The sequence below is a fragment of the Schistocerca serialis genome, chromosome 5, assembly GCF_023864345.2.
Source record: "Schistocerca serialis cubense isolate TAMUIC-IGC-003099 chromosome 5, iqSchSeri2.2, whole genome shotgun sequence".
NCBI classification, from domain to species: domain Eukaryota; kingdom Metazoa; phylum Arthropoda; class Insecta; order Orthoptera; family Acrididae; genus Schistocerca; species Schistocerca serialis.
In genome coordinates this window covers 265,868,735-265,881,747 of record NC_064642.1, presented here as the reverse complement: position 1 = coordinate 265,881,747, position 13,013 = coordinate 265,868,735, and the positions used below count along the sequence as shown (strand labels likewise).

At 37.2% G+C, this 13,013-nt stretch overlaps 1 protein-coding gene across 1 annotated transcript; it reads right to left on the bottom strand.

Moving 5' to 3' along the window:
- Nucleotides 1-8,278: 8,278 nt before the first annotated feature.
- On the bottom strand, nucleotides 8,279-12,512 carry LOC126480798 (uncharacterized). The gene is made up of 2 exons (XM_050104113.1): nucleotides 11,919-12,512; nucleotides 8,279-8,441 (listed from the first exon to the last, which is right to left on the bottom strand). The coding sequence occupies exon 1, from the start codon at nucleotides 12,504-12,506 to the stop codon at nucleotides 12,060-12,062; it is 447 nt and encodes a 148-aa protein (XP_049960070.1). The 5' UTR covers nucleotides 12,507-12,512; the 3' UTR covers nucleotides 8,279-8,441; nucleotides 11,919-12,059.
- Nucleotides 12,513-13,013: the final 501 nt, after the last annotated feature.

The following is a 13,013-nucleotide window of genomic DNA, read 5'->3' as shown; positions in this document are numbered from 1 at the left end:
TAGGTGACGTTATCATAGAAAGTTCAGAAAACTAGTAAAGTCCTTTAGTACGGGTCAACTAAAGGGAACTGTTAGTCAAGATTATACAAGACCCAATTGCAATTTAACATTAAGCTGCCAAAAGGACGGTGATTGGCAACAAGATTTACTTCAGGAAGACAATCAGATAAGGGAGAATATAACTTATAAACCCGTTATTAAAGGTTATATTAAAGATACCGAAGTAAATATTATAATTGATTCGGGTAGCGAAGTAAGTATTTTATCTAAAGAATTATTTCAGCTTAAAAGAAAATATTGGAATTTCCCAACCGTACCTGTAACTGGGGTGAAAATTATAGGAGTTACTGGTAAAAGAAGTCAAAATATTACTGAGGAAGTTTATTTAACTTTTGAAATTGCTAAACAATTAATTGGTCACTCTGTACTCGTCGTAGCCAACTTAAATGTCGCCATAATTTTAGGTATAGATTGGCTGTGTAAATATAAAGCTATATTAGATTTTAAAGACTCTTCCTTAACCATCCATAAGGAGGCATGTGCTTTTAAAGTGAGGTTTTCTAATAATCAAGTACCTGAAAATTGCTACGAATCCTTACAGATTAAGTACGCACCGACCATGAACCTATTAACAGATTTTAGTGATCTTGAATATGCAGTATACCAATGTCAGGCTAGTAATAGTATCGAAACCGAAGTGAAAGAAAAATGTTATTCTAAGAATTGTCTATCCGAACAAGAAAAGGAAGAGTTGGAATCTTTGTTGTTAGAATTTAGAGCCGTCTTCTCAGATGAACCGGGGAGAATCAAAGATTACGTTTGTAAACTTAAGATTAAAGATCAAAAACCATTCTTTAAGAAGCCTTATCCTATTCCAGTACAATTCAAAGAACCGGCTAGTAGAGAAATAAGTAAGATGCTAGAACAAAACATTATCGAACGATCATGTAGCACTTTTAACAGTCCGTTGTGGGTAGTTAAGAAAGCTACTGGTGGGGTACGACTGTTTCTGGATGCAGGTGAATTAAATAAAATTATAGAGATGGAAAGAGACAGACCTATTCCTATGGAGGACGTACTTCTTAAGATTGCTGGTTCTCGTTATATGAGTACAATGGATCTAACCGCTGGCTACCATCAAGTAACATTACACCCGGATTCATGGCAATATACGGCTTTTCTTTTTGAAGGCAGATCATATCAGTTCCAAGTTTTACCTTTTGGACTTAATATATCAGTGTCAACTTTCATTAGGGCATTAGATTCTGCTTTGGGTCAGCAATTGTTACAAAAGATTATTTTATATGTAGATGATATTTTGGTAGCTACTAAAACGTGGGAAGAACACGTAACGATATTACGGGAATTGTTTAACCGTTTAATTGACAGAGGAATTACTTTAAAATTATCTAAGTCTTACTTTGGAAAGGAGGAAGTGAGATTTTTGGGGCATATAGTGGACAGTAAAGGTATTAGGCCAGACCCAGCACGTATTGAAGCTATTGCTCGATGCCCGAGTCCTAGAAATCGGAAACAACTGAAATCATTCTTAGGAATGGTAGGATTTCTGAGAAGATTTCTTCCAGGGCTGGATATTGTTAATCCTAAATTACTAGATTTATTAAAAGAGAAGTCAGTATGGCTCTGGGGACAAGAGGAAGAGGAAGTTTTTAATAAGATAAAAGGAGCGTTAACCGAACCCAAAATGTTATACCATCCAGATTTCAATCAGGACTTTTGTATGTGTACGGATGCCTCTGATTATGGTGTGTCTTGTGTAATATTCCAAGGTGATCTGACCAATGAAAAGGGATTATATCGGCCTATTGGATTCGCTACTAGAACTTTAAATAAACATGAAAGAAATTATTTTGTATCCGAGAAGGAAGCTCTCACAGTGGTATGGGGTTTTCAACGATTTAGAGGATTATTAATGGGAAGAAAAACAATTGTATATACTGATCATCAGGCTTTAATCTTTTTGAACAATTGTCGGTTACTTCACCGTAGGCTATTATGTTGGGCATTATGCTTGCAAGAATTTCAGTACGAAATTAGGTATATAAAAGGATCTCAGAATGTAGTTTCGGATGCTTTGTCGAGGCTTCCCGTAGGAATGGAGAATATTAACATTGCAGAAGAACCAGGAACAAATTACCATGTTTATTTCCTTTTAACTCAGGAGAACGAACGTAAGGTTAAACGGATAGTAACTGCTATTAGATGCAATCAAAGAAATGATGATCAATATAGGGACCTTATACAAAACCTTAATAATGGGGACAAAACAGTTAACACCCGGAGCGTGTGGTTATATTTTAACGACTTGTTGTATTGGAAAGCACAGAGGGAACACCAGAGATGGAAAATATGCATTCTGAAAACTGTTGTGTACGAGTTAATTACTTATATTCATGAAGGATACGGGCATTTTGGAATTCATAAATGTATTAAACATCTAAAGAAGTATTATTATTTCAAAAATATGTCCCGTGTTATGAGGAGTATTATTAGGGCTTGTGAAACCTGTCAAAAGGTTAAAGTTCATAACAAATATAAGCGTTATAAATTATATGCTGTAATTCCTCGAGGTCTGTGGGATCTACTGTCATTAGATTTTTTCGGCCCTCTGCCTCGTAGTTCAGGAGGATTAACTTACGTGTTTGTTGTAATGGAATGTTGGTCCAAACATGTGAAGCTATATACTTTGAAACGAGCGAATACAGCAAGCGTTATACGCTGCCTCACCCGAAATTACTTTGTTAACTGGGGCATTCCTAAACGACTTATGTCTGACAACGGTAGTGCCTTTATTAGTCAAAGATTTCAAGATATGATAAAACAATATGGAATCAAACATATCTTAATTTCGAAATATCACCCTCAAAGTAATTTAGAAGAAAGAGTCATGAAAGAATTAGGACGATTATGTAGAACTTATTGTGCACATAAACATACTCGGTGGGCCAAACTAATGCCTGAATTCGAAAAGATATTAAATGAATTTCCTCACCTAATGACGGGATTATCACCTATAGAAATTTTAGGCAAACGAATTATAGGTGAGCCTTTACTAGCTGCTCTACCTTGGCCTCCAGTAAATGAGATCCAACAATGCATCCCAGACGAAAAAGTTTGCGAACAGATTGTTAAAAATGCCGAACGGAGAATTAAAAGTTATAATCAACATGCTATAGAACCCTCATTTCAGGTAGGAGATCTTGTGTTAGTACGATCTCATCCTAAAAGTTCTAAGATCGGTAAGGAATGTAGAAAATTCTTCTTTATCTTTGAAGGTCCATATGTTGTACATAAGATTGTACATCCCAAAGCGTTACTTCTTATGGAACCTTCATCAGGTGTAATTAAAGGATTATATAGTGTTGATCAAATGAAACCCTTCATTCCTAAATAAGTTAATATTTAGTATATGTTACACACGGAAGAGCGTTCATAGTTCATTCATGTGAAGTTTTTCGTGATAGTTACGTATTATTTTAAAGAATTAAACAGAAAGCTTAAATAAGTGTTCTACAATAATCTACTGGTACTTCAAAAAGAGAAAGATAACCAAAAGGGGGATTTATATGGAAGAAATTTTGCTATTAGGTCAAAAGTAATTTTGTATATTTTAAATTTACTCGGATAGTAGGAACCAAAGGGGATGGTTAATAATTTTAGGGACCATGGGCGTCCAGAGCTATATGGCTCACGAGAACATAGCAGAGTGCCTTTAATAGAGGTTTGTAATAGTGTTAATATAGAACACACCAGACGGGGCTCTCTCGCTTGTTTCTCCTAAATAAATTGCCATTACCCAACAAGGTGTCCGAAGGTAAAGAAAGCCGTGCCGAGATTCTAAAGAAAGTTTTGCTTGATTTCTTCTTGACCTCAGGCATAAATAAGGCATTAGGGAAAAGAATGACGTAAAGTAAATAGTACTATTAGTTATTGTGAGAAACTTATTAGTAATATACATTTTTGGAAAGAATAACTCTAGTAAGTGAATAAAACAAACTAATTTATCACAATTTGAACGCTCTGTCCCAATGTAACAACGTTAAAGAACGTAATAAGTTAGTATTTATTAGCAACTATTAAATGAAGAGGAGTAATCTCCATATATTCGGTTATAAATTACCAAAATAGCACAATTAAGAGTAAATGACAAATAGTCACAACAATATCGTATTAAAAGGATTAAATCTATCTAAGAGCAAGGGCTCTAGATTACGTAAAATGTGAGGAAAATGTATTAACAGTTAAATATGGTATATAGAAAAGGTCTTATTTTCGGTTAAAACCTGACAAACTGAGCTTGTGGGTGGGGTATGTAGTGGGACGAAATTGAAGCGTCACCCATCCACCAGTGTCAGCCCAGTTTGCAGGTGAATATAAGTTTAATTTAGTTTTGTTTATGTATTTTTCTTAATATTTGTAATAGCTGTGAATTATCTAAAAGTTTTGTATTTTTTATGTTTCATGTACGGAGAGTGCGGCGCAACGAACGGAGACCGCATCTTCGCTGCCGTGACCAGAGAGGAAATTGCTGGCCACTATACGTCGCGGGTCGACAGCCAAAGAGCAACAGAAGATCCTGGAACCGAGTTGTTGCGTCGTGCTTCTAAAAATTAAAAATGAATTTTTTTGTACTCTTTTTGTACAACAATGACGTCATAGAGAGCTTAATCTTATTGAAAAGTCAGTCCTAGTTTGTCAACGGTCAAGTTCACATCTGTATGTGTAGGAGGCTAATAAAATAGTGTATGCTACTAAAGTTGAAACACGTGTTCTGAGGATTTATTTATGAAGAATTATGTGAACGGATTAATAATATATTTGACAAGATTATTGAATTCTCACAGCGTTCATCAAAACTTTGAATCTCAAAGGTTTATTCAATGTGTGATTCTGATATCGATTAAATCAAGATAACGTGTGTCAATATAATTTCTGAGGAGAAACAAACGAAATTTAAATCGAAAAAGTTTACGAAAACCAATTGGCCCAAGTGATGTAATTCTTTGCATACGACTCAACTGATGTTTTACAGTTTCGTTCAAGAACCATTCTATGACAATTTAAAAAGAATATAAATAATTTTGAAGTGGGTTGTAACTGACGTAGGTGACGAAGTCTGCACATGGTCATATATCAAAGGAAAATCGGTTATAAAAAAAACTTACGTCGTTACATTACACTATCCTATCTATTATATCCTTGTCAGTTCAATAAAGTATGTCATCGGAAAATTTATTGTTTGTGTAACCAGACGTTTGAATTGATATCTATTCTGTACCTATTTTACAGAGCTCTTCAATGAACAATGCCACTTAAGGGCAACTCTTACATATCTTGCCATAATTCTGTATTGTGTAATTTTCGTGTTGGCATTACTGACAAATAAGTCTGTTATAAACATTATTGCTGTGTAAAGTGCACTTCTGTTTCACATGTCTTACGTCTATGTGTAGTCTAGAAGTATCGTATTCTCATATGTGATGTGATGAACAGTATGCTAAGTTTGCCAGATGCTAAGTTTGTTTTGTTTGCAGATGATACAAACATTGCAAAACATAGCAAGTCAAGTACAGATTTAGAAATAGCTGCTAATCAAATTTTCACTGACATTAATAAGTGGTTTAAAGCTAATTCTTTGTCATTAAACTTTGAGAAGACACACTATATGCAGTTCAGAAATTGTAAGAGATTTCCTTCCAGCATGAGTATAACATATGAAGACACGCAGATCGAAGAGGTTGACAGTGTTAAATTTCTGGGATTACATCTCGATAATAAATTCAGTTGGGAAGGGCATACCTCAGAATTGCTTAAGCGCCTAAACAAGTCTGTATTTGCTGTGAGAATGATGTCAGATGTAGGAGATATGAATATAAAAAAACTTGCATACTTCGCTTACTTTCATTCTATTATGTCGTATGGGACCATATTCTGGGGCAACTCATCAAACCGAGCAAAAGTTTTTACGGTGCAAAAGTGTGTGATAAGAATCATTTGTGGTGTAAATTCAAGAACATCTTGTAGAAACCTGTTCAAGGAATTTTGTATTCTAACCACTGCTTCTCAGTATATTTATTCCTTAATGAAATTTGTTGCAATTAATACATCTCTATTTACAACCAATAGCTCAGTACACAGTATCAGTACTAGGAATAAGAAGAAACTACATAAAGGACTAAAATCACTTACCTTGGTCCAAAAAGGGGTCCGATATTCAGGAACACCCATTTTAAATAAATTTCCAGCAAACATTAAAACCTTGGTTTCAGATAAAGCACGGTTTAAACAGAGTTTGAAAGACTTTTTGATAGGCAAATCCTTCTACTCCATAGATGAATATCTTAACAGAGACTGTTAAGTCAGCTTAAGTAAAAATATCTGTTAGATTTCAGTTTTGACAACACTTGGTCACAACAGTCAAGATTAGGTGTGATAAATTTATTAATAGTGGATAACAGTGTTTCATTCTGACAGTGTGTTAATTCTGTAAATATTAGCTGTCCCAGTTAACTGCATTGTATTAGCTTAATTTCGACTGTCTCCTGACAAATGATCAGGGTACTAAGTAAAATATTCAAATGTTTTATGTTTTTATGTCATACTTTCTGAAATGTTCCACACCAATGAGAATCATGTCATTTTTGGGTCTATGGAACGAAAACTGAATCTAATCTAATCTAATCTAAAATTATTGTGAGCAGTTTATTTCTGATTTACACTCATCTTGAATACATGTTTATTTTGCATATATCTTGCATACATCTGTGACATTAACATTATGTTCAATTTTATTTGTGTTCCTCATGTACTGTTTACTTAATTTGATCTTCATTTATTTGTGCATGTCTTGTCTTGTGTAGGCCGAGCGGTTCTAGGTGCTGCAGTCTGGAACCGTGCAACCGCTACGGTCGCAGGTTCGAATAATGCCTCGGGCATGGATATGTGTGATGTCTTGGGTTAGTTAGGTTTAAGTAGTTCTAAGTTCTAGGGGACTGATGACCTCAGAAGTTGAGTCCCATAGTGCTCAGAGCCATTTGAACCATTTCTGTCTTGTGTACATATGAGACATTACTGTCAAGTTCAATATAACGGCATTTTTCGTGATCAGTTTATATGTAAGGAAATCTCTTTATCTGTACATGTCTTGTACCTCTTTACAAAGGGCAACCATATGTAAACATTGACTCGGCTTGACATGCTAGGGCACAACTGTAAACGTAATATCACTGCAGAACTCCATGTCAGTGAATGAAGTGTTAGTGTAACTGGTTAGGGAGTGAAGATTTTTGTTTTGTTTTGAAGTGTGATGGGCCAAGTGAACATAGATGGGCCACTTTGCCATGACCTTCAACCTTCTCTATCAGAAGCTTTATAGACATGACAAGGAGCTATGTAATAGTGCAGCCACATTTTCCAAGTCGTTGTGAGCATCCATGGAAGAGGAAGGGGCCGGACTCCTTGGGGCGAGCCCCCAGGTGCAGTCATTCTGCAAGCACACAGCGGGAAGCCATGCCGACGTCCTCGCCTTGCTCAAGAAGGGACACGATGCAAAGGGCCAGTTTGACAACGAGAAGCGTGCCGAGAGCTGATGGACACCTGCAGCCATTACAACGGAATGCCAAGAATGTTCATGCAAAAGCATCTGAGTTCTTCTGGCGTTGCAGCAGTCATTTTACCTGCCTTAGAAAACAGGAATGTGCTGGCAATTCCAGCACCCCACAGGCACAGGAACGAGTGTGCAAAAAGCGTGGGGAAGCATGTGAAAGAAACCAGCATTCTTAAGAAGATGTTTTCCCCGACAGTGAGGACATTCCTTGGAAATGACGAACGCCGGCAAATTTTGAGAGGGAGCCCAAACGTGAGTCTGTTCAGAGTTCACGCAGAGAGAGTGGTTATAAAGAGGTGTTGTGTAGCTGTTCTCCCAACAACCTCGGAATGCAAGAAAACATCTTAAGAATGTGAAATCGTGAGAAAGAAGCCAATTCATGAGGCACGCACCAGCCCATGCTATATAGAAAATTTCCACCCTGCACTTCGTTTGTTTCACAGAATTGGAAACTTTCTACCCACGAACAGAAGTCAACATTCTACATCCAAAGTATTCCTGGTTCTACTTCTTGCTAGTGAAAACGGTCTGCTATTGAAGAAATGGAATTAATAGAACAAGAATTCATCGTAAGAAGATTTAATGTGGGTCTGTCTCGTTCCTGGTTATACTACAATTGTGCAATTGAGGTGTGGTGACACGTGGTCACAACATCAGCTATATAAGAAATAAAAGTCTTTATCCATTAAATACTTCAGCATAGGAAGCTGTAAGGGGACATCCTCCTCTAGCACTACTTTTCCTCAACAGAAGTAGTCGATACCAGAAATATTTTTCAAATTTTGGACAGGCCAAAATTATCTCAGCTGTTTTTCTGAAAAATTTCATATAATTTTATACACAATTAATTATATTTCAAGCTAAAATCTATGAAAAGGAATTACTTTGTTTGTTGTTACAATCAATATTTACTGACTCTGAAAGTACAGTTAGCATTATTTTTTTTGGAAACATTGGCAATTACGAAATATTTGGCACACTTAAAATTTCTATTATTAATTACACAATCTAGTACTGTTCATTGTGTTTATTTCTGGATTCATTTATAAAATAACAATAATAAACTAATACAAATTCATTTATCAAGAAAAATTTTAAACCCTTTGAAATATTGATATTACCACAGAGTGAAGTTGCAGTAAGCACGCCTTTGATGTCATTGGACTAGTTTTTGTATTTTGGAAGAACAATGTAATTTTGGCTTTGTTAATGTGAAAATTCTAAACGCAGTGCGATACATTAAAATGTGATGCAAATAAATATCAAAAAACAAAATTCTGCACAGGCATTCAAATTTGTTTAGATCAATTGGACCATAAGAACATAAAATGTGAAAATTTCGGCTTCAGGAATCAGATCGCTACACATGAAGAACTGGAGTCAACTACAAGAGAAAAGATAAGTAAAAAGTTTATTGTAAATCTTACTCCTCTCGAATCTTATGAAAAGACTTAACCATAAAGACAGTAGTGACAACAAAGGTGGGAGAGGTAGATTACAAAGCCTGTTGACATCAGAAGCAGGTCAGAACTGTGTAAGCTGTCGTACATTGAGCAAGGCTAGGCAACTGCATGGAAGAAAATTAATTACACACTCTGTGATAACACTGAGTGAAAAATACAAATGAAGATTCACCTTAAGTGACATCTGAAATGAATTAAAAACAATAATTGACATTCATACAGAACAACTGAGGTTACCTGGTTTTATTATTTTTAACCAATATTTTCACCATGGAAGAAGCAAAATTAAATGCAAGTGGTATAAAAGTTTATTTATTACATCAAGTACTTATTCAATGCTGTATGCTTGAATTGAAAACAATTTTTGAAATACTTATTACTTTCTGCAAAGAGAGTAAGTAAAAGAGGATCTTTTTTGGCAACATTAATCAAAAACTTGCCATTAAATACTGTGCAACAGCTTTTTATTTTCAAGACAATGAAGAAAATTAAAATAGTTCTGAAGCAAAATTCAACCAAAATTTGCATGTTGAAAGTAATTGTGTAAGTTTCGCACGCATTTAAATTTTACGGGGCGTAAGCTCAGCCTGGGACAAGGGCAGTTCAAGAATGAAATGACAGAATATGCAGTAGCTGTAGTCTATGATATAAAACAATTGGCAGCCTATAATTCACAATAAGTTGTTTCCATACAACACGACCAGCCAGTACAGTGGGCAGTCAGCACACAGCATCTACATGCGATGAAGCAATGCATATGACATGAAGCAATGGGAAACAGGTGTGCGAGAAACTGATGGATGAGGAGACACAGTTGACACTTTGCAACGGACTTTCCAGTGGTGTCCACTGTCTTAAAACCTAGTGGGTACTATCCCTTTGGCATACAATACACTGTGAAGTGATTTTTCAATTTCAATTAATTTTGTCCGTTGAGTGAAGTGGTTATGTGAATACCCACTTACATAGTATATACCCAAAATCCTACCCACATGCCCCAAAGTAATGACCCACTGCCCACCTAACATACTGAAGATCCTTGTCCATCCCCATTCCAGTTCTACTCCCAATCCTGAACCCCATGGGTCATTCCCTTGAGGTCGGCCCAGGTGCAACACCTGTATTATATGCCCACCCACCACCTCCTACAGCAGTCCAGTCACAGCCATTTCCTACCCAATACAAGACAAAGCCACCTGTGAAAGCAGCTTTGTTATAAATTAGCTATTATAAATTAGCTACACTGCAATTACTGTACAGGATTCTATGTTGGCGCAACAAGTAACCAACTGTTTACTCGCATGAATGGCCACCACCAAACTGTGGTAACTCTTGCAATTCCCCTAGCCTAAACCTCTGCTAACTTGGTCCCCCTGTCTCACCTTACCTTTCCTGTTCTGTATCCTATCATCAACACTCCTTCTCCGTCCAGATTATGCAATACCTTCTGCCATCTACCCTCTGAATTCTTTTCATCTTGTTGTGTGGCTGCAGAATCATCCATCCAAAGACATTGTCAAATACTGTTCAATTTAGAAAGAAAAGTAGTTGATGGACTTTTGTTCATTACTAACAGATACGAAGAAAAGAAAACTAAAGAATTAGTTATTTGTGCCCGTGCAACAAAAAGCGCCGGCACAAAAATGAAGAACGCAAGAGCAGAGAAGTCTTTGAGACAAAGCCAGCCAATGGCACGCTGACTAGGATGTCACCAGGAGCGGCCCCTATCCGAAGAGAATATAAGCGCCACGCCTGCCAGCCATGGCCAGACAATAGTAAACCGGCACCAGCAGACATGGACAGTAGAAGATGGACACTAGCAGAGGCACCAGCAGAGAGGCACAAGAAGAGCTGTCATCCTAACTGTAACACTAAGACAAGTGGCTTATATTAATGACTTGTATGGACATTGATTATTCGGATGTTGCCCATATCTTGCCACAACTCGTTGTAGATACAAAGTTAAGTATTGTCAATTCACTTTATTGTAATAAAAACCATTAATGTAATTTGCTTGAACTGTAGTATAGCTATCCAAGAAAGCAGCATCCTTTAGGCACCCTGTACAAAATGAGTGGGCAGCACCCCACATTGGCAACGAGGAGTTACAAACAAACCTTGAGCCTGACGGCCATGGGATTCTCGTATTTTGCTGGCACCTTAATTTTCTCTTGTCTTTCCTTTGCAGGGGCATTTACATGCTTTTAACAGTCTCTTTTGCTAATCAGTGTTTTCAGGTGGGCATTGCAGAAATTTTCTTTGCTTTTGTCCTTACTTTCCTTGCTTGCTCTGTCTGTTCGTTGCATTTGTCTCTTCCAAAATGCCCACCCCACCTATCCTGCACCCTTCTCGGGTGCCACAGCTGCAAGCGTTAGATGGCACACAGCTAATATGGACGTTTCAGTTCCAGACGCAGCAAATCTCCACCCTACTCAACATGGTGCAGCAGCTACTGGCCAATGCTGTGCTCCTGATGGAACAAGCATCACCTACTAAAGCTGCTATACCACCTTTTTGACAGTTTCATGAACAAGAAAAGGAATGGCTCAAGTGGTTGCACCAGTTCAAGGACTACCTACTAGCTCACTATGTACCAGGTACTGTGAAACTTCCGTATCTATTACCTACGGTAGAAAGTGCAGTGTTCAGCTTAACTCAGAAGTTGTTTCCAAACGCCACTCAGGGTGAACTCACATATGAACAAGTTAGCGACTCGATAACAAATTATTATGACCAACAAGTGAATGCTAGGAAATGCAAATTAAATTGAGCTTACAGTGCTATATATTCATATGTTATGTTGTGTGATGCGATTGTGTGCAATGTACCTGATGTCAAACTCAGAGAACAGATTTTGAAAGTCTGATCCATCTTATCAGCAGGTTGTGCAAATCCTACGATTCAGGTGGCCTGTCAGCCAGTAAATTTGAGCAGCCAGCTATTCGTCGGGTTGAGTCCCTTGGTTGCAATCAACCTTTTCCATGGCAGCTTGTACTAAAGTTTTTAGGAGTCACTTTGTTTGCAACATCGAGACAGTTACGTTTTACTGACTTATTGCGCTTTGTAAATTTCCTGTCCGCCGATTCCGATTCGTAGTCTTGGTGTGAGTTGCTTGTTTCAACATTTTTAAGTTCACAATCTGTAATAAGATGTTGAAATCGATTTCTTAACGGAACTTTTAACGCACTGGAAACAAATTTAGGTTTTGCACATTTCTTTGGTTCACTATACTCTTGAAGTTGACCGAGTTCTTTATGTGATGGGTCAGATAGACTTTTAATAATGTTTTCCAACAACAGAGCATGTTCTCTTGTGGCTTTCAGTTCTTTCTGCAGTGATTCGAGTACTATGATTTCACGATTTGCGCAGCACATTTCACTCGCTGCCAGACGTCCATTACACTTTGTTCCACACATACACGAGATATTTTCTTGATTTATTTTCGCGAAGCACTGCGAATGATACCAAATATGCAACACTGAACAAATTCTAATGCCACTTGATATGATTTTTTCGCATAACTTGCACCTTATTGACGCTAAATACTCGCAATTTATGGACCGATTTACTACCACATCTATATGCGTCGCCATCTTCCTATAAACACACTACACAAAATTGTACTAACCAAGCCAAGTAAACAACACCTCTCCACACCGTGTAAGCAGTTCGCTAAATAGGTGGCTACACAGGCAAATGGAATTAAGTATTGCCCTCAGTATTATTCATGGCACAAATGCCAAGACTGCCCTCCCAACAAGCTCAGTGTTACGCTTATGGTAGGAAAGGACATGCATGATCCATAAGTTCGCAATGGAACAACCATAAGAATTCGGCCCACTCACAAAAATCTCATCACAAGGCCCATGTTGTTAATGTAGTATATTCCAAGTCTGCAACAGGCATTCACAAAACTGGTATGC